The 22,262-nt window shown below is 41.3% G+C and overlaps 1 protein-coding gene and 1 long non-coding RNA gene across 16 annotated transcripts in view; one reads left to right on the forward strand and one right to left on the reverse strand.

Annotated features, from left to right (window-relative positions):
- The window catches only part of TTLL7 (tubulin tyrosine ligase like 7), a 121,369-nt gene that overhangs the window by 51,267 nt on the left and 47,840 nt on the right, over positions 1-22,262 (forward strand). For all 12 annotated transcript variants that reach the window (XM_039483957.1, XM_039483958.1, XM_039483960.1 and 9 more), the window contains 4 exons: positions 2,960-3,118; positions 4,010-4,226; positions 7,937-8,101; positions 8,826-8,984. In XM_039483957.1, the coding sequence (XP_039339891.1) occupies positions 2,960-3,118; positions 4,010-4,226; positions 7,937-8,101; positions 8,826-8,984 (700 nt within the window). The remainder of the gene's footprint in view (positions 1-2,959; positions 3,119-4,009; positions 4,227-7,936; positions 8,102-8,825; positions 8,985-22,262) is intronic.
- LOC120369998 overlaps positions 19,237-22,262 on the reverse strand; it is a 32,429-nt gene continuing 29,403 nt past the window's right edge. For all 4 annotated transcript variants that reach the window (XR_005583553.1, XR_005583552.1, XR_005583555.1 and 1 more), the window contains one exon: positions 19,237-19,314. This is a non-coding gene — a long non-coding RNA (uncharacterized LOC120369998). The remainder of the gene's footprint in view (positions 19,315-22,262) is intronic.

Below are 22,262 nucleotides of genomic sequence, written 5' to 3' on the forward strand. Positions count from 1 at the left end.
CAAAGAACCTAAGAGCCCTAATCATGGATCAGGACACACTGGACTAGAGGCTGTACCATCACAGAACAAAAAGATGGTCTCTGCTTCGAAGGGTGTAAATCAAAAAGCAGACGGAATACAATGAAGCAGTATTGGCCAGCATGATGGGCAGTGTTATGTTAGTCATACTACTTCATGTCTGAGATTTTAAAAAAATGTGCAGAGCAATAAAGTGTTCAGGTTATCATGTATATTATCAGGTTCAGGCTGAGAACTTGCCTCTCAACCTGCTGAAGCCCAAGTGTGAGATGCAGTCTCAAAATGGTGTCTGTGACAATGCTACAAGAAACTGTAAATAATGTGGGCTCAGTTTCTTAAGCAGAAATATTTCTGGGTCAAATATATCTCTGGTGTAACTTTACTGAAATTAATCCCTGCTGTAATTCTATTTATCTAGTCTATTTTCCATGACCTCAGTACTGTGAGTCAACATTTAATCTTACTAATTTACAGTAATCAAAGTGCCATACCTCAAGACCATTTTGTGAAAGAGGCAAATCTGTATCTAAAGTTAAGGGGAGTTGTGAGATACGGCTGGGAATACTACAATATGTAGAGTGGAGGCTTTGGTTCCTGATTGCTGTTCTTCTGTGTTAATATTTGTGACTATGTATATAATAGTACAGAATTCTTATTTCTGGCCTCATGCTTTTCTGCTGCATACAGTCTCTTCTGTTCCCTTGTTTCCTTAATTGCAGGATGGAATGATGCAGAACTGCTTTTGTTTATGATCTTACCTCTCAGCTTTGCTTACCTTTTTTCAAGAGTGCTCTGGAATGTTGCTCAGTTTTTTTTTTTTTAGATTGTTTTCTTTGCTCTATTATGCAGTTCTTTCAATGATAGTCACGCTTGCAATACAATACAAATACAGCTCTGTTGAGACAATGGGGCACCAGGGCAAGCAGAAATAGAGTACTGTATTTTGAAAATAGAAGCAGCAAATGTCCAGAACACAGTGTTATCTCTAAATCCTTTCTTTAAAGGAAACAAGCAATCAAGTAAATAAAGCGGAGTAGAAAAGCTTTAGAATAAAACTTTATCCTCACAATAACATAAAGGCCTGGAGCTTAGCCACAAATAGAAAAGCAACATATTAATCTGGTAGCATGTTTTGCTAAATATGTTGCTCATAAACACAGAGAAAAAAGATGGTAATTATATATTAAGGTTCAGAAGAACATAGTGCATTGTTTAGGGATTTAATCACATGAGTCTCTCAAACACCATTGTGAGTTATATGCAGTTACGTGTACCCCATGCAATTCTCTGAAAAGTCTCTTGAAGGTTTCTATTCTAAGCTTAGTTACTGACTTTGGGCAAATCACTTAACCTCTTGCTTCAGTTTGCCCATCTGTAAAATCAGTATAATACCTCCCATGAGAAAAATACTGATAGTTAGCCCTCAAAAACCTAAATAATTGGCCAAACTTGCATAGTATATGCGCTAGTGCTTTGACATGGTCAGATGAAATTCCCTATAGGAGTGCAAACTTTTTTATTACAAATATTCTTTTATTAAATGCTGTAGGGGTTTTGTGCTTATTGGCAATGCACAGTTAAAGAAAAAAAGATGAAGATATTAAAGTTCTAAACTGTTGTGCATAGTGGAGATGTGTATAGAGATACATAGGAGTAAATCTGGAGGGAAAGGAGAATGCAGCAGGTTTCTGTAATGTTTGTTGTATACTTAGCCAATGGATTCAGTGACAGTGTGTCTATTGTACCAGTATTTTTAGTATTTTGGCTCCAGTCCTAGTCTTGCAGATGTGCCTGGTAATTCTGTCATTTCTGTTACCAAGAGGCAATTAGAAGTCTCTTATGGTCTCATATAGTTGGACTGAAATGATACTTTAAATCCACTTACATCCGAAGCATCCTGACCTTATTGCTTTCATTGGCAAAGTAAGAGTATAACTAAATCTGTAATCTGTTAGAGAATTCACTGCACAATGTTATATTTATTTTTAAAAAAATCAGTTTGGGTCATATACTGCTGCCAATTTACTTTTGAAACATCCAAATCTTTTTTGAGCGGCCTCTGCACATTCACACTTTTCAGATGTGTCAACTTGCAGTGTGAACTGGTGAAACCTTCTAGTGGTGGCGTTCTTGCATTTCCTTCTTTTCCCTTCATAGTTGTCCAATGTCTCATGACTTCCTGGTACCATTTTGTATCTTCTTTTGGGTATCATAATTTCCAGTTTGGGAAATGCTGCCATAAACTTCTTGTGGTCTGGGTCCTCTTTCTTCCCTGTCACCACCAACACTTCTTCCTCCATCCTGAAGACATGAATTTAGGTCTTTTGGTTCCTTCTGACCTTTATTTCACTAATATATATACCAGAAATATATATACACTCTCCCTCCTTCCCCTCTTTTCCACCCAAACACATACAATTGTCAATATGTATTCTTATGAGTATCTTCAGTATAAACATACTATGATAGCATCCCAGAGTGGCACAAAAATGAAATTAAAACAATGCACTGGGGATAAAATATGGCCAAAATTTTGCCACCAAAATGTGATAATTAGGAGGATGTCTCTGCCAAGGGGAGAAGGATCTATGAACTGCTATATATCTTAATCACATTGTATGCTTTAATATAGGAATGATAGCATATCACCAAGGATTTTTATTAATTGAGACACATCTTTTTGGAGAAATGAATCCATGCATGAGGATATGCAAAAATGCAATATAGCCCTTTTTATAGTTCTGATTGTTTGCATATTAATGCATCATAGACAACTATTCTTAACTGTTTTGGACTTTGTTTTCTTGATACTCTATTTTGTCAATAAACTTGCTTTTCAGAGTCCCTATTCAGAATACAATTTAGTCCTGTAGACTGAAGTGTAACAGGTTTAAACTTGAAGGTTGAAAAAGGTTTCTAAACTCAGTTTTCCTTTTTGCAGAATGATCAAGTCTCAGCCTCAGGAGTATAGTTTTATTCCTCGAACATGGATCTTCCCTGCAGAATATATGCAATTTCAGAACTATGTAAAGGAACTGAAGAAGAAGCGAAGACAGAAAACTTTTATAGTCAAACCAGCTAATGGTGCAATGGGGCATGGGTAGGTCGATTTGAAAAGATTATTCATGTTATCTAAACAAAAGTGAAATGTTTACAATTATTTTTTCCAAAGAATGGGTGGCTTCTGAGATTAAATCTTAACTTTTGTGTGTCTTATCCCAAGCTACTGTCATTACCTGGAAACTGTTAGCAAGAGGTTTAATATGTGAATAGTAGTGTCCATATAAGAAGGCTCACATTTTGACAAAGGCCTACAGACCAGTAACAGCTGAGATATAAGGCTAAATGAAAATGGTAAAAGGGGAGCTTTGTTTTCTGTGTTACAGAAAGCTTTTGCTGATAAGGGGCTCAAATAGGACTTGAGATCAGGATTCCTTTTTGTGAAAATACATATAGGCAATATACTCTTTTATCTATGGAATGGGATGTTACAGGAACAACCAAGTGAGTTGAGGGTTGATTCTGCCACCTGTAATCACGTTACTCTGCACGTAGCCCCATTGAAATCAGTTCGGCAGCAAAGTGGCACTGAATCTTGGATCTGGGGCAGAAGAGCTGAAGAAAGTATAGGAGCCAGTCTCTAGAGCTGCATGGCAAGAAATAATCTTAAAAGCCAGTGGCTGGTCACTCTGTCTAGCGTTTCTGAACAGCAGAGGGAAACTCATTATTCCAACTTGTCAGATGAATAGGAGCAGAAAGTTATTTTTAAATGGTGCATTGATTTTTTTCATCCCATTGTAGCACTGTCAAGTACAGGAAGCAATAAAAGCATGTAAGTGAATGGCATGTTTCTGTACCATGCAAATAAGATACACAAATATCTACATAGATAATGGAATTAAGATGGTTCTCTGGCTGGTCAGCTATGAAAATGTACTTCAAAGAGTTGTGTCAAATTTCAGTGTTTTAAATTAACCTTTGTTTTAAACAGAATCTCTCTGATAAGAAATGGAGAAAAACTACAAGCTCAGGATCACTTGATTGTTCAGGAATATCTTGACAAACCATTTCTTATGGAAGGTTACAAGTTTGATTTACGAGTGTATATTCTGGTAACATCCTGTGATCCGTTAAAAATATTTTTATATCATGATGGACTTGTGAGAATGGGCACAGAGAAGTACCATCCTCCCAGTGACTCTAATTTGGTAAGTGGATGCTAGTCCCAATGTATCACTTGCAATAATAGCACTAAATATTTTCTGAGGGGATGAGTGAATGAATGTCAGATACATAGCAAGATTAGCATTTGGAGAAGGGAAAACAAATGTCCATATTAACCTATCATTTAGATTAGGTTTTCAAATCCAGAATTAGTTTTATATTTGCCAGGCAGGACCTTTCCGTTGTCAACTTAAAGTTCAGATGTAAATGAGAAGTTAAAATAAAAGACAGCCTTCGAGACATTTAACTCATTGTTGGCTCTGCAGTGCTAGAACATGATGACATATCATTGCTTATATAATAATCTTCAAACCACTCTTCTTCTGTTGTCTCCAAAAGACTTACTTCCAAAAAGAGAGAAAAAGGCAACAATTATTAACCTTCAAACCTAGACAAGGGAGAACTAAAGTGGATCCCATCAATGTCTGTTATATTGAATTTATATTTATTCAATACTTTGTCTTTGGTGGTGAGAAAGGGACATCTCTTGCCTTATCCTGCCTCAGGGAAGTCTGAGTTTTGATTTGAACGGGCACAGAATCAGTCCCTCCAGTGTGTCAGCCAAGGATCTGGGAAGCTGTGCAGAAGAGGGATCAGAAAATGAGAGCTGGTTCATGGGCTAATAACGGTTGCCATTGCAGTCAGGAGTCAGAATCACTGCAAGTGAGGGGTGGTTACTGTGGGTTTAGGGGAAGTATTATCAGGAGCAATGGTCTACAGGGGAATGGTTTCTACAGTGGAAGAGAAGAGTGAACAGAAGAGCCCGATAGCAACAGCCACTTCATATGTACCTGCTTGTGGAAATATATATTTGGCTGCTTTACAATGAGACAGTAGAAGACCACCTGCACACTTGGGGGGAACGCACCAAATCATGAGAGAGACATATTAATTCTACTACTCACTGTATTGTGTCTCCAAGTGAACAGTAGCAGTATTCGGGCCCTCACAGTGTGACACAGAACAGAATACGAGTGGCTACTGAGAAGCAAGTAATTTAGAGGCATCCCAGGTATAAGTGATTTCAGTTCTTGCACTACTTTGTTGCATAGGGAACCTGTTGTCATGCCAGCTTCCTTATTCCACACCCATGCACATTTCATGGGCTAAATTATGGCTGTCTCAATATGGGTTTGCTGGGGTACTAGTGCGTTCAGAGGGTCTTTTTTCCCTCCCTGCTCTCCTTCCCCTACTCCCCTCTCACTGCTCCGGTGGAGGACACAGTTATAATTTGGCAGCCAGTGTGCTCTGATGTTAAAACTGGGATGTACAGCTGCCGCCACCAGTGCTTATTGCCTCACAGGGACAAAGTGTTTGGTGTGATGGATCATAATCCTGGCACTGCCCCTCTGCCCTAGGATTGCAATGGGAAGAGCACATATTGTATCTGTAGTAACTGCACTTGTCTCAGCCCCTTGGGAGACATTATCCCTGTTCCTAGCCTCTGCAGGCATTGTACCTTCAGCGACCATTGCTAAGCCCTTAGTATTTTTTTTACAACAGCAGTGCCCTTAATGTTTTGTTTGTCAGTTGGTGATCTATCTCACATTTCATCTCCTGATACTATTTTCAAATGCTAAGGCATTGGCTATATGATTTCTTATAAGATGTTGCATGAAGTTACTTTGTGCATTGCTTCTGTTAATATTCATCAGTAAATCAAGCTTCCCTCGTCTCTTGCATGTAATTATCAAAATTCATATTCAGAACTAGTTGCCTTGAATATTGTTTGCATTAATATGCCACCAGTATAACTGAAATATGCTCTGTGACTGGGCAAGTGAAGTGGAGAACAGTCAGAGTTCTTTTGGTTCTGCCTACTTCAGCATTCTCTTCTCTAGCATTGTTATCATGCAAGGACTTTTTTTCCTTTAGTTTGGACCTTATAAAACAGCTCTGTGCTCTTTTCTGAAATCTTCTGATGCCCTAATTCATCAATTACTTGACGCGCTTTTGAGTGGCCTGGCTCATCTGTGATGATCTAAAAATCCAGACATTTTTAGAGCGAAGATTGTTAAACAATTTAACTAATGTTCTGAAAAGGGTTTTATTTCTTCCTAATCTGCAAAACAGTTAAGTTAGGGTAGTTGGCATTTTATGGAAAGATGACATCTGTGGCTAGTCAAGACTGTGGGCTTTGATCTGATTCTCACAACAGAAATTAGAAACCATAGCAGAAAGCCATTTTGTATAGTGTTAACCCAGTATATTGTCAGCTATCCTGAAATTAGGCTATTAAGTTTTTCAGATAAAAGTAACTGTGGTGAAATAAACAGTATGACAGGGGAGAGCTTGGATTGTCTCCTTTCCATCAAATTGGTATGGAATTGGGGCAGAAAGATTGTAGCAACATCTACTGGCCCTTGATTAAGCAATACGGTAAGACAGATTGTGTGGTAGTGCTGCAGTAAGGCTGATTAATGCTCACATTGGAAGAACATGCACATAAATCAGTGACTTATAAAATGGCCTCTAAAGGAAAAGCAACATATTGTTAAATTTAGGCTCGTTAAAATGGTTCCTCAGGAAACAAGTTCTGTTAACCATCAAAAAATGTTACTTTGAAAATACCCTCAAATTTGTGTCCTTCTTTTGAAAGCAGGTTTTGCTTTTATTCAATGTTTTATCTCCTAGTTAATCTTGTGTGTGCGCCTAATATCCCCCTCAGGCTCTCAGTCTGATCAGTTCAATTCCATTTTCAATGGCAAAACACAATTGAAAAGATAAATCAACTCCTGTTTGCATTTTTCCATGTAAAATAAAAACAAACATTATTGGGCTACATATTATTGATGTTCTGCCTTGGAACTTCGGTGCCTGTAATGTCTGGGTACTAGCTGCCAATCCTGAGCCTCACTGACAACTGCAAGGGTGACGGAATAGAGCTCATGAGTAGTAGATATTTTTAAGGAGATAAACCAGATCTTCATCATGAGAACATTTCTCATAAACAGAGTACAGTGAAAACTGAAAGGAGGATTGTCTCAGAATGAGACAGGTGGCCAAGTACTTAGTAGCATTTTCCTGGTCTACAGACACCTCTGATAGTGGGGATGTAACCATTCTGTATGTTAACTGCTCTGTAGATACTTTTCTCTAGTCACGGATGGCTCCAGGCACCAGTGGAGGAAGCACGTGACTGGGGTGGCACATGCTAAGGAGCAGCATTCCGTCTATTCTTGGGATGGCACAGTCCGGGTGGCTTTTTTTTTTTTGCTTGGGGCGGCAAAAATGGTAGCGCCGGCCCAGTCTCTAGTTATTGTTTATGGACATATAAAGATTGGCAACACACATAGACCCCAGTCCAGCAAAGCAGGTAATCTTATTCTAAGTAGTCCCATTGACTTCAGTTGGCTTAAATTTAAGCATATGCATAAGTTCAAGCATATGCTTAAGTTCTTTGCTTTATCAGGGCTGTAACATTAAATATATAAAGTCTTCCCAAGAGCTAATTATACTTGAGCTTCATGTAATGATAGTTGTTCTGTGGGTTTATTTCAATAAATGTCATATGAAACTCAAAATACAAATTCATATATTTAATAGAAATAAAATAAATATTACAGTATGTCATGGTTTATATAACATTAAAAGGCTTTTATTTCAGTTACTTGGGTTTTCTTTTTAAATTATTTTGAACCACATATTCTGGATCCATATTTATGAGATATCTGTTACCTTTCCCTGCTTGCAGAGCCAGTTGTATATGCATCTAACCAACTACTCTGTGAATAAACATAATGAGCACTTTGAACGGGATGAAACAGAAGATAAAGGCAGTAAACGGTCCATAAAATGGTTTACTGAGTTTCTACAAACAAATCACCTTGATGTTACCAAATTCTGGAGTGATATTTCAGTAAGATAAAACGAATGTGCAATTAATGATTTATGTATATACAGCATATCAGTTTAGAAAATTAATGTCACCTGTCATCTCTAGACTTTGCGTGGAAACCACCATGTGTATTGCAGCGTTATTAATCCGAGCTCTCAATAATGCACACCACAAAGCACATACTGTAAATTGATGCTAAGGGCAAACTGTTGTTTTAATTTTTTTTTTAAGGCTTATAAGTAGGACAGCTTTCAGACTGAATTAGCCTTCTTTATGGAGAAACTTTTTTCTGCAAGGTTAGCATTGAAGTCATTTTGCTAGACATTTAGGACAGAGTGAATTAGTTGCGATAAGAATAGCAGGGGAGACATTGATAAATTTGGAGAAAACTCTGCCATGACCTATATGTCATGGAACCCTTAATAAGACTAGAGTTGCCCAAGATATAAGGCAGGGCAAAATTAGACTTAATGCTATTTTCAATATCTGCTTAAACAAAGGGCTAAATTTATGCTTAAATCCCTTAAAATGGATTTGTTTATATAATTCCCTCAGACTGCTTTAAAAGTATAGCAATCATTTGTTCAGCCTTTTCATAACCACAGATGACAGATCTAGACAATTCCTCTTGTCATGAATGTATCAGAAGACTTGAATATGAAAAAAACTTGATTATGATTTATCTCAAAATACGCTGATATCATTCCCTGCAGTTCTAATGTAACTTTGTGAAAAATCCCCACAGGAACTAGTGGTGAAGACTCTCATAGTAGCAGAGCCACATGTCCTTCATGCTTATCGTATGTGCAGACCAGGCCAAGCTCCCGGAAGTGACAGTGTCTGCTTTGAAGTACTGGGATTTGATATTCTGCTGGACAGAAAACTAAAACCCTGGCTCCTGGAGGTAAAGCACTTTGGTTAGACTGTAAAGTCTGCTTATACAAAACTAAGTACAGTTATGCCTAGCCAATACCTTCATGGGAAAACTTCCAAGAAAAATCTAAGCATTGTAGGGAGGGGTACTGGTGATTAAATAGCTGGCACTCATCCCTCTGAGTGTATGTGTACACTGCATGCTTCTTTCAGCAGCAAATAGCAAATAGACATGGGGAGCCCCCCAGCACAAGGTAAGCTTAGATGAATCGAGTGAGTACAAACCCTACACTGCTCTCTACTCTCCCAGACTGTGCCTCCCCATCTACTCTGCTGTTTTTAGCAGTATAGTGTCCCATTGCCTCCCGCTGTTGGAGCCTTTCCCCGCCACAGGAAAATACTCTGACAGTGGGGAGGGGGGCAGCAGGGAAAACGCTCAGGCTCAGCCTTTCCCCACTTACTTCCCACTGCCAGAGCCTTTAACTGACACACGTAGCTACACACGGCAGCATGGATGCAGCTTGCTTTTTACTGTGGCATGTAGCTGCCAGCAGTGGCATGTAGGATAGAAGTAGCATGAGCTATTACTGAATCGATGCCCTTGAATGATCCTGGGGTTGGGAAGTTTGGGGTAAGGGAAGGATATTGTTTTGCTGCAGGAGTTGTATTTCACAAGAGATGTAAAACTAAGGTCCTGACCATTTTAAAGTTCACATACAACTTTTTGTGAGAGGAAGGGTGTAACCCTGGCTTCCTGACCACATGCCAGCCTGAGGACCACTCTCACTCAAACGGAGTACTATTTTCCTCTGCAAGGAGTCCCATTGGCTTCAGTGCAACTGCTCAATGTGAGTAAAGATGGCAGAATCAGCCCTCCATTAATTAATTACATTTTGTCCAGTTAGATCCAGTTAGATGTCTCTGGCCGGTTAAGTACAAATATTTGATAAGTCTGAATGGTGTCTAGTGCAGTCCTCCCTAGCTGGAAGGATGGTGTCTGTGAATGAGTTCAGGCAGAGGGGAAGATACTGCCTTCCATAGGGTGATGTGAAAAACATCCTCAAGCCTTTTGCACCTTCTCCGTAAAAAACAATAAGAATATTGACATGTCTCAGCATTTTAAACATTACAGTTAGTCTATGGAGGAGGAGACCTATAAATCACTTTGGAAAGATTTATTTTCCATTTCTAGTTTAGAAACTAGCTTTTTATTTTGTCAAAATATTGTCATCTTTTCTCAGTTAAGACAGAGAACAAGCTTGTCACTTTTAACATACAGTATAACGCCATGAATCCATTATTTTGGAGATGGCATTTACAGCTTTTGGACTTGATCCCACCAGGTGCTGAGCACTCTGAGGTGATGCAGCAAAGTGCGTAAGCATGTGCTAACTTCAAGCATGTGAGTAATCCCATTGACTTCAGTAGAACTATTCAGGTACTTAAAACTAAGCCCTTGTTTAAGTGTTTTGCTGGATCATGCCATAATGCTTGGCGCCTGCAGGATCAAGCTCTTTAGTGAATGAACCTTTCCCCCAAGATAGGCTTTAGCTTGTCCGTTCAGAAAAGAAAATGGCACCACTAGCCCTGCCCACCAGATGCAGCAGGAATTTTTTTAAATTTTTGACTTGTAATGGTTTATTCTGTATCAGTTTTTAACAAACTGCTTGACACAGAAGTGATGCATTTTCCAGACGGAGGCAAGGTCACTGAACGTTTTGTTTGACTTTAAAAGATACTTTAACTCTACACAGCTTCTCTATCACTCTTTGCAACTTCTGTTTGACAAACTACTTTGAAGTACATAATTCAACTTTAATCTATTAGCACTTCCATTTCTGTGGATGGAAAAAAGGAGTCATACTGAACAGAACTTTAGTTGTCTTTGGTAACCCAAAAGACAAACACCAAAGCAAGAATCCCTTGCACACCCATTGTTACTAACTACTTGATACACTATTTGGGCATACAAAAATCAATTGCTGCTTGAACAAAGCAACTGTAATCAGCGTAACTGGGAAGCATAGAGGCAGAATGTAGGCACCAGCCTTAAAACAGTTTTTCACTCCACAGTGTGGATTAGTAAGAGAGTTTATTAGTAGTGCTTGGTCTACACCTAAAATTTAGGTCAACCTAGCTATGTTGCTCAAGGGTATGAAAAATTCACACTCATGCGAGATGTAATTAAGCCTATCTAAGCCCTTGTCTGGACACTGCTAGGTCAATGGAAGAAGTTTTTCATTGACCTAGCTAACGCCTGTCGGGGTGGATTAATTACGATGGAAAAACCTCTTTCGTTGCTGTAGCAAGTGTCTGTGCTACAGCGGTGTAGCAGCAGCTATGCTGCTGTAGCACCTGTAGTATAGACATAGTTTAGGTTTACAAATGGATTACTTCTAATCTTGAAACCTAATCTGTTTACACCCAGTCAAAATTAGGTGCAGGTTTGGTACTGCCTGTGGCCTTGCCAATATTTTATGAATTTACAATCACAATTACCTATATTTGAGAGACAATTTTTTCCCTTCCCTTCATGAAAGACCCACATAAACAACAGATGAAGCTGTTTGACTGACTAAACAGGGGAAACAGTTAAACTGACTCTATAAAGAGTGCTGTCAAGTGAACAAACTTACTTTCTTCCTCTAATCTGAAGTGTTACTTGTAAAAATAGTAGTTAACAAGTCTCAGAAGCAGGGGTATGTGTGTTTTTTGTTTTCCTTTTAGTGGTCTCTCTTTAAATACACGGTTAATGCAAGTTTGGGGCTTTGTCTTTTTCAAACAAACTAGGTGATGTCATTATGGCAGCTGCTTGCAGTGCTTGTATAGCTTGAGGAAAAACCAAAGCATTTTTAAAAAAAAGTTTGCCTACTGACAGTAAAACATGATGATGATGATGATTGATGGTATTGATGTGCAAAACATCCATAATTAATATGCCTTATTCTTCAACCACTGACTGTGATCGAGTAGTTTAGCAGGCATATTTCTCACAAAGGTTGGCATAACTTTAATTAGAAAAACATATATTCCTTCCCCCTCTTCCCTGTAGAGAGACTAATTTGCTGGCATTGATGCCTTGACCAGAAACAGCACATGATGTACAATGCTGTATCTGCATTTTAGAAATGGAAATGTCTGTGTTCATACAAGTCACCAGCCCCTAAGCATTAGTAACATGTATGCAATTTCCATCATCCTAGCCTGCTGTCAAATGAAGGTGAGGGTTCTGGAGGCTGCCACCCATGATAATAGTTGTAAGGCTAGAATCCCATTGCTCCTAGATTCTGTGTGTGGGGTGTGTGCATATGGGGTAGTATTAGTAAACACTGCTTTGGAGCTGTATTACATATGGGCATGGGGAGTCGTATACTCTTTATTTTATTACGTTTTCATATTTAGTTTCAGTTCTCGAGGTAAGAGACATGACTAACCTTAAATCTTGTTTGCCAGAGACATTGAGCTAATTTAATGTAGGTTCACCCTTTGCAGTAGATACAAACATTATACCTCACATCCACACCTCCTTTGTGAACACTCACTGTGCTTGTTCAGCTGTTTGCTTGCAGTACCCTCAAGTCAACATTTACTACGGCCATTATCCTTCTATAACAATTTTGGTTCCTTCTCCAGATTCCCAGTCTTGTCCCTTTCCACCCATTTCCCTCCTGCCAAGAACTCCTTAAAAGGAGTGAATCACTCTGTAGCACTGGTGACAAGCACAAACATCGCAAGTCCATGAGATTTCCCAGTATATTGGGAGTGCTGCCAAGATGGAATTGTGATGAGGGATGCAGCCTCCGCATGTTTCCTTACCTCATGTGGTTTATTTTACAAAGGCAGCTGCACACATTATTACAAGAAAACTATTGTGATTGTTTCAATCTTGGGTAGACCTCTGTCTCTGCTTGCCCCTTTCACAGGTGGTCTTGATTGGACCCAACATTTGAGGACACCTCAGCTCACCTCTTCTCTGGCATCAAGCATAAGGTTTTGAGGAAGCAGAGAATAGGGTAGGGTCTTTGTGATAGGGGCCCAGTGGTGTTACCAGGAAAGAAGAAACATTAACCCAAATTTAGGGAATACGGGGGCAGATCCACAGTCTTGGTTCTGAGAGGGCTCCCATGTTACCAATCCTCAGGACACTCTCTGGCTCTCCCTTTTGGGGATGACATGGGTCCCAGGGTGCTGATGTACTTCTGCTTTCCACGTGGCTCCCGAGCCTGCCAAAGGGATCCAGTGAGCAGGAGCAGTGAGGTGTTTGGGACTGCGATTCTTCTTACAACCTCATCTCTGAACATTTGACTCTGCATTTTTCAATAGTCAGTCCTGCAAAATTAGCTTTGATTACTCAAATACCTGTTTGTCTCCAAATAGGTGCCCTAAAACACAGATTTAAATTGAAAAGTTAATTCTGTGGAAACTTACAAAAACAAACCCAAATCAGTGGTTTCTGAGACAACATCTATACTTGGAGCTAGGGGTGTGATTTCCGGCTTGCATACACATGCTTGTGCTAGCTGTCATTGAACTAGCACACAAAAAAATAGTGTAGCCCCATTAGCATGGAGAGCAGTTGCCCCAAGTATGTACACCTCAGGTCCAGGTGGGCTTGTATGTGGGGCAGCTAGCCCATGCTACTCCTCACAGCTGCCTGTGCTACCATGGCTACACGGCTATTTTTAGTATGCTAGCTCAATGAGAGTTAGCACAAGTTTGTCTATACAAGCTAGGGAATCACACCCCTGGATACAAGTTTAGATGTAGTCTCAATAATAATTGTTATCCATTCACATCATGCTGTGCTTTCTGGTGCCTTTCTGTTTTGAGAGTAGACAAGATACTGACATTCATATAAATCCTACTCTCTCTGAGGCAGCCCACTTCAGAGAGCAAGTGTGTTGTAAATGTGAATATCCTGCTGTCTTAACAATGCATACTGAGCAGAGGATTGTTTCTAATCCTGAGGCCTATGAACCAAAACAGAGTGAGTTTTAGGTTCACTAGTGTTCTTTTAAAGAAAAGAGAGAACTCAATCTACTATTAAATGAGGCATCAACATTCCTTACATGTACCAAAACGTAGAAAATACAATCTCTAAAAGACCTAGACAATTTAGGTATGCTTTTATTGGAAGACTCTCTATATGAAGAAGAGGACAGTAAATACCAGTGGAAATTCTGGATGGTCTTCTGGCATTTCTGTGATTGTTTGAAATGGAAAAATGAATTCCTCTTCAAGTGATTGCATATATCCCTTCCACGCCCAATGAACGAGAGTCTGAGACTTTTCCCTTTACCCACTGGGCTGTGCTTCAGCCACCACATGCTGCTTCATGATGGTATAAATGGTGTAGCCTCCCCAACCCCCACCTCAGTTCCTTCTTACTGCCTACGATCAGTAACCTAAACACATCATCTTGCTACAGCAAGTTTTTCCCTTTACAGGGAAATTTTCTTCTTCTCTGTAAATAGTTAAGTTAGTATTTGTTGATGTCAGATTAGTGTAGGTTTTCCTTTCTGTTTTTCTTGGATCTTTGGTTCCGTTTTATCCATGGGGTACTAACAGCTGGTACTGGGATATGCCTCAGTTTCTGAGTTTTAAGCCTTGTGCTGGCAACAGGAAATCTATGCTGTTGAGTGACCCTCATTCCACCTTCCTGAAGTGTCTCGGTGAGGGTGACATTTGCGACTCCTGCCAGATTTGCAGGGACTTCAAACCCGGGACAGAAAGGTGAGACTGTGCCACATCCTCATGGTTGCGCACTGCATCCAATTTCTGAGCCTTCCCTTTCGGGGCAGGCACCGTGTACTTTGGCATCGGTGAGGAGTGCCCTTCTGAATGTTGCTTCTGAATGCCGGCACTGATCCCTTTCTCTGGGGTCAAGAAAGAAGCACAGAGAATCAGATCATTTATGGAAGGTGAATCTTTGTCTCTCTTGAAAGATCAAGATCCCTGGTATTGTCCACCAGTAAACAAAAATGAGGAGGACAGGGTAGAGCGTCCTCTGGGAAGAGACGCTCCCTGGTACTGACTTCTCATCAGGGGTCATCTATTATGGCTCTGGTGCCTGGCCTGGTGAGACTGATGCCCGCTATGGTGCAAACTCCTTTAAGGGAACAGCAACACCAAGAAAAATCGCTCAGTATCAACATGCTGGAGGCCTATGGAGCAGCACAGGACCTATTCTGCCTCTCAGTGCCAGACTCTCTGATGGTCCGGGAGACGAGCCTTGGTGGATCCTCAGGCCGATGCTTGGACTTTCTTCAAAGACAAGATCAGCCCTTGGTACTGGGGGAAGAGCTAGATCTTTGGTGTGTCCAGTGCTTTCTCTCTGGTGCAGGGCAGGGGTAAACCCAGCGTGCTGATCCTGGTGCCAACATCTCCTAGGGTGACCAGCTGTCCCGATTTTGTAGGGACAGTCCCAGTATTCAAGACTTTGTCTTATATAGGTGCCTATTACCCCCCCCACACCCCTTCCCGATTTTTCACACTTGCTGTCTGGTCACCCTAACATCTCCAGAGAGATGCCCCTGGACTTCAGCACTGCCTGGCACAGCACCATCATGGTCAGGAAACTCAGGGTCCTCCCAGAGTTGAAGGTTGGTTTTTATGCGCCTTTCTCACAGAATAGATGCTAATACTGTTCTTCCCATTGAGGGAATTCTGTTACTGGTACTCAGCAGATTTCCAGAGACATGGGTAGTTGGAGCAGTTGTGGTTGGGGTCCAATGCCATAACCAATGGGGCATGCTCTTCCTTCCAGATCCTCACCCTTTCCCCAGCCTCTGGATTGAACTGCTTGTGAGTCACCTGAAGTAGAGTGGACATATGTATGGGACATGCAGTGTCTCCTGAGCAGTTCTTGTGGCTGAGTGTAGCTCTGCAGTGGCCTGCCTCAGTTGCCCCCCTTAATGAGGTAATAATGAGGTCACTTAAACAACCTGGTCAAGGAGAAGCCACACACTACAGGAGTATAGCTCCCTTTAATACAGCCTCCTGAAAGAGCACTTCTACAGGAGTTTAAAGGCTCCTTAGAGGCCAGATAAAACTCAAAAGTTCCAAAGTAAATGTTTCTGGGTTCCAGCAGTAGCTTCTTCTGCTGTAAGACCTCAGGCTTCTCCATAGCCCAGGGAGCTTCTGCAGTTTTTCCCCTACTGTTCAGGGTCTCTCCCAGGACTCCTGCCCTGGAGAACTTTCACCTAGTTCAGGCTCCACAGGAGCTCCCCTCCTCTGGAGCTTCCCTTGTCCTCAGCAACTTTCCTTTAACTGAGCTCTCCAACCTTTTAGACCTATTAGACTGAGGTGTTTGTTAATTAACATACTTCCATCTACTTAAGCAGTTAATTGTCCCCAGGAGGACCTAGGTTGGTTCATTCCCTTCAGTAGAATTATACTTCAAATGGTTAAACAGAAACAATTGACAAAGGATAGGCAAGCATTGTAGAAAATCTTGGGCACTGATAGATGAAGATACACTCTGTATGGGCCAGCAAGAAAAGTATTAAAACTACTTTGCTTAACTTAATTCTTTTATATAATAAAATACCCTTGACTACGGTAGAGAGATACACAAAAGGTAGAAAGGATCCAGCTAATGTGTAATCAGAAATATAGCCTAACCATATACCACGTATGGTCGTGATTATTATTTAGTTGTATTACAGTTGCACTTGGAGGCCCCAACCGATATTGGGGTGCCCATTGTGCTAGGCACTGTTCCTAAATACAGTAGGAGACATTCTTAGCCCTTGAGAACTTAGGCCAGATCTTCAAATGTATTAGATGCCGAACTCCTATTGAAGTCAATGGGTGTTAGTGCCTAAATGCTTTGAGGATCTTATAGTCTAATCAGCAGTTCTCAGACTGAGACTCCCTTTGAGTGGGGTCGCCAGGGTTGGCTTAGACTTGCTGGGTCCCGGGACTGAAGCCCAAGCCCCACTGTTCCGTGCTGAAGCCAAAGCCCGAGGGCTTCAGGCCTGGGTGGCGTGGCTCACATTACAGGCCCCCTGCTGGTGCTGAAGCCTTTGTGCAATCCCTTCCCCCCCACTTCCCCCCCGGCAGTAGGGATCGGGCAGGCTCAGGCTTTGGTCCCTCCTCCAGGGGTCGTGAAGTAATTTTTGTTGTCGGAAGGGGGTCATGGTGCAATGAAGTTTGAGAACCCCTGGTAGACAAGACAGATAAAAGGTATAAGGTGAAGGAGGTGAAGTGATTTGTCCAGGGTCACACAGCAGGTCAGTGGCAGAGCCAGGAATAGAATACAGATTTTCTGAGTCCCCATATTCACTGCTTGTCTAGTTCTTTTTTATGAAAATAGAAAACGTGCTATTTCTCTGTTGGTTCACTTCCATGAAAATAGACAAATATACCTTCATTTATGGGCAGGGCTGCATGAAGACAAACATAGATTCAGTCATGAACACTGTTTTGATGTAAATTTAAAAGTGATATTTAAACCTACAAAACTCAAATTAAGCGATACATTGTCTCCATTTCATCTCCCATTAGTTATTAGAAATATTCTTGAGCACCAGTGTCTAGTCAGGAATATCTTCCCAGCATTCATTATTCTAAAAATAAACAGAAGTCACAGCCTCCTGCCTAAACTTGACTAATTTGACCTTTGCAAATTCACAGAAATTGCATGTGGAAGAGTGCTGACTCATTCAGACTGCCTTAAAGCAAACCACATTGCGCCATCTAGCGGATGAAAATCAGGAACATCTTTTTTTTTTTCAGATTCTGTATTTGAACTGATCTGTGTTTTGCAGAGAAGGATAAATATTACAATATTCTTCATGGTGTATTGATAGATACTATTATACCGGTATAATTTAGAAAGAAAGTTCCCTTTTGGACATGAACTGTGTATCAGCTTTGCCTGTTGTCATATATTACATTCCAAAGTTTGAAAGAGAGCATTTGAAGAGTGAGCTTGTAGGATACTTGACTGCTCCCTGCAATATGCAGATTGCTCTTAACTTCCACTGAAGTTAAGGGGGATTTAAAGGTACAAAGCAGTTTGTAGGTTGTGCTTGGCACTTCTTAGGGTATGGCTACACTTGCAGGTGTGCAGCGCTGGGAGTTAGAGCTGTCTTCATACAGCTGTGTAGGGAAAGCGCTGGTGTGTGGCCACACTCACAGCTACCAGCGCTGCAGTGTGGCCACATTTGCAGCATTTACAGCGCTGTTGGGAGTGATGCATTATGGGCAGCTATCCCAGCGTTCAAGTGGCAGCAACGTGCTTTTCAAAAGAGGCGGGTGGGGTGGAGTGTGACAGGGAGCGGGGGAGAGAGAGAGAGTGGATTTTTGGAGCCGACACTGTGTATCAGCTCCCTGCCTTGCAAAATCTGAAAACTTCCCCGACCCCTTACTCTTAACTGCAAACAGCCTGCAGACCAGATAAGCAGCTGCTCCAACGGACTCCCTTTCTCCACCTGCCCCCGCTGTTTCTATCCTCAAGCAAACACTCATTCACAGCAAGGTCTGCCTGCCTCATTCACAGCAAGGTAGTGGGTTATCTCAATTGATTTTTCACAGTCAGTTACAGATTGATCACAGCAAACAGGAGCTGTATTTGTTTTTTAGATAAGCAGCTCCCGGACCCCCGAGTTCACAACAAAACAAAGAGAGGCATCATAACAAAACAAAGAGTAATTTAGTTAAAAGCATTCTGGGATATCTCCTAATACCCTGGAGGCCAATAACAGCGCTGGTGTGTGGCCACACTTTACGAGCAGCGCTGCAGCACCAGCGCTGCAATCGTTATACCCCAAGCAGACCCAGGTGTACAGCCAGCGCTGCAGCCAGGGAGTTGCAGCGCTGGATGTGCCCTGCAGGTGTGGACAGTTACTAATTGCAGCACTGGAAAGCCTCCACCAGCGCTGCAACTCTCAAGTGTAGCCATACCCTTAGTAAGTAACAGTAGGGAGCAAGCATTCCTGCGGGGAGATGGCTATGTTAAGGAAATACTTCAAGCGGGGGATCATAAGGCTTTCTTCCCCAAAAAGTGTGATTATTAACCTCAAAATATTCAATTTCTTGCAATCAAGATAGCATGTTTTAAAATACACATGCAGAGAACCGTACCAATCCATACTTCAGCATGTTGCAGTTTTGCAGTGAAACGGATGGTTGGGTTTGCTCTTCACTGAAGCACAGACCAGCAAGCTTTCCTACCATGTCAGAGTGAGTGGGCCAGTAGGAGAGCAGTGTGTTGTCCCCTCACCTAGCTCTTTGCACACAGCAACACCCCGAACAGGACTATGATGTTTACTGTTGCCTGTTGGTTCTTTCTCCCGTGTGCTGCTACTCTGAGAAGATGGGCAGGACCAGGCTCTCATTGCTCCTGTGCAGCTCTTCTAGGGAGAGAAAGAGAACTCATGGGAAGGTGCCTTAGAAATTGGTCCCAGGGGAGGGAAGAGAGGTAATTATGCGGTTGCTTTGCTTCTCCCCTCTTCAGCTCTTAGAAGGAGCACTACAGCCATTGCCTGTGGGCTTCTGTGATACTGAGGCCAGCCACTGAAAGTGAATAAACATGGATGCTGAGAGCTTGTTGCTTTGTGGGAGAGGTCTATGATGCAAAGTACTCTGTGTTAGCCCAGAAAAACTAGCACAGTGCCAGCAGAATTGTGCAGTGGGCAGATATAACATACTCAGGCATGTTCAGCAAAAACATTAATAGAAAGCTGTATTTCCCCAGGGCTTCTGTAGTTTGTGACATCAAAAGAACCCCAGCTTTATATTCCAACACAAAAATGCATTAACTTGGAGTAAATTCCATCCAATTTGTGAAAAAACAGTACCAACAAAACAAAGAATCCTAAACTTTAGAATGCATTGTTGCAGGTTTTCATTTCTTATTTATGCTTTTTAAAAAATACATATAGTTAATTGATATATTGTGTAAGGAACATAAATGGTTTCCAGAGTTTATGGAAAACCCTTAACTTGGGATTTCCTGTATTTTAATGTGTTCTATTATTGAGGAATGGACTTAAACAGGGTTAGCCCCAGGGTAATGCATTATTTGTGCTGAAAACTGATGTGGCTTTTTTGGAGCATAAATGCAGAGTTAAGACATTGAACATATGGACACCCACAAAAAAAAAATCTTAAAGTACTGTCAAATCTGAACTTTTTTTACAGTTGTAAGTCATTGCTATTAAGGTGAAAAACTCACATTTATATGCAAAAATAGTGGGGCTCCTGCCAGGAGCCTGACAGCATAGGGCCCTGCTGCATCGTCTGTCCCGGTTCTATAAAATGCATACTCCACGGGCTTATGGTAGTAAATGTATTTTCCACCCATAAAGGGCTTCTCTTGATCAAAGTAAGAACAGTTGTGCTGAATAATGAGGAATGATTACTGAATAGTATAAATATATATTCTATCACCAGCCTGTTATCAATAACTCTCTAAATATGAGAATTTTGACGTTTGTAAACTTCGTCAATGTTCAGCTAGAGGGACTTTAAACTCTCTCCCCCACTCCAGAAAATTATTGTAAAACCAGTATGAAATCTGAAAAATGAGCAATTTTTAAATGTGTCTACCGTAAAATATTAACCGATCCATTTAATGTTTTCTCAATCTCATCAGTAGCCCTTTGGTGAGAGGTGTAAGTTTGGGAAAGAAATATTTTGTTTCCCTTTTAAAATTCGTGGAAGAAAGTCCACATTATAACTGTCCTTTTCAATGCAAACTTACCTGTGATGATGTGCCTAGCACCTCTATAATAGTTAATGAAGCAATGGTAATAGAGGCACAAAGCATGAGCATTAATGACTAGCTAGGTGAATGCAGCAGGCCACTAATCCATCACTCAGTTAATCCTCAGGAAACAGCCTGAGAAATGTCTGCATTTCAATTGTATCATGAATGGTTTGTTTGTTTTTTTTTAAAATTTTAATTTAGTATTACTGTTGCCCCTTTGGCCTGAGCAATTCACCTATATTTGAGGCCTTGCCTCACTGTGTCTAATAGGAAGAGAATATGATATTATTCAAGTTATCTTTGGTACAAAAATCAGGCCATTTGTCCCATGGCTTCCTCTGAGGGACACTTCTCACAAAGACTTCTTTTGGTGTCTGCTAGCTTTCTCTTTTACACACACACACACACACTCTTCCCCTCCCCTCTCCCCCCCCCCCCATTTATACCAAGCCCAGGGAAGTACAGTAACTCCTCGCTTAACGTTGTAGTTATGTTCCTGAAAAATGCGACTTTAAGCGAAATGATGTTAAGCGAATCCAATTTCCCCATAAGAATTAATGTAAATGTGGGGGTTAGGTTCCAGGGAAATATTTTTCACCAGACAAAAAAACTATATATTATATAGATACACACACAGTATACGTATTAAACAAACAATTTAATACTGTTCATAGCTATGATGATAGTGAAGCTTGGTTGAGGTGGTGAACTTAGAGGGCGGAAGAGGGTGGGATATTTCCCAGGGAATGCCTTGCTGCTAAATGATGAACTAGCACTCAGCTGAACCCTCAAAGGTTATCACGTTGTTAATATAGCCTCTCACACAAGGCAGCACAAACACAAGGGAGGGGAGACAGCATAGCAGACAGAGACAGACACACACCTTGTGTGTGGGAGAGAGAGAGATGCACACTGCCCCTTTAAGGAAGCTGACCCACTCTTAAATGCATTGTCCTTTTAAGTGGATCAGGAAGTTGAGACAGCAGCTGCTGCCCCAAGCGCTCTCTGTTTCTCTCCCTCTGTGTCCCCTCCCTGCTGTATATGGAGAAGGGGTAAGCGGGTTGCAGGGGGAGGAGACACCCTGACAGGCCCCTCCCCACCCTCCCTGCATAGCAAGCAGGAATCTCTGGGAGCAGCTCCAAGGCAGAGGGCAGGAGCAGCACATGGCAGTGTGGGGAGGAACAGCTGAACTGCTGGCAATTGATAGCCTGCTGGGCAGCTGTAGCACAGGGAACTTAGGGGAGCGGGGAGCTGATAGGGGGGCTGCTGATCCACCCTGGTTACAGGTCCCCATCAGCTAGCTGCAACGGGCCGCTCTTCCTGCAAGCAGTGAACAAAGCAGGCAGTTGCCAAACAACGTTAGAAGGGAGCATTGCACTACTTTAAACGAGCGTGTTCCCTAATTGATCAGCAACGTAACAATGAAACAAGAGTTCCCTGCTATAAAAAAGATATCATTCTCTATTCAATTAATTCTATAGCTTTGCAAAGCACTTTACATAGGTTTTAATCTCTATTAAGTTCGATGGGTGAGTCTACAAAGCATTTTGGAGGATGCAGGAGGGAGCCTCCCAGCCTGGAATGACAGACCTG

The sequence above is a fragment of the Mauremys reevesii genome, linkage group 8, assembly GCF_016161935.1.
Source record: "Mauremys reevesii isolate NIE-2019 linkage group 8, ASM1616193v1, whole genome shotgun sequence".
Taxonomy (NCBI): domain Eukaryota; kingdom Metazoa; phylum Chordata; order Testudines; family Geoemydidae; genus Mauremys; species Mauremys reevesii.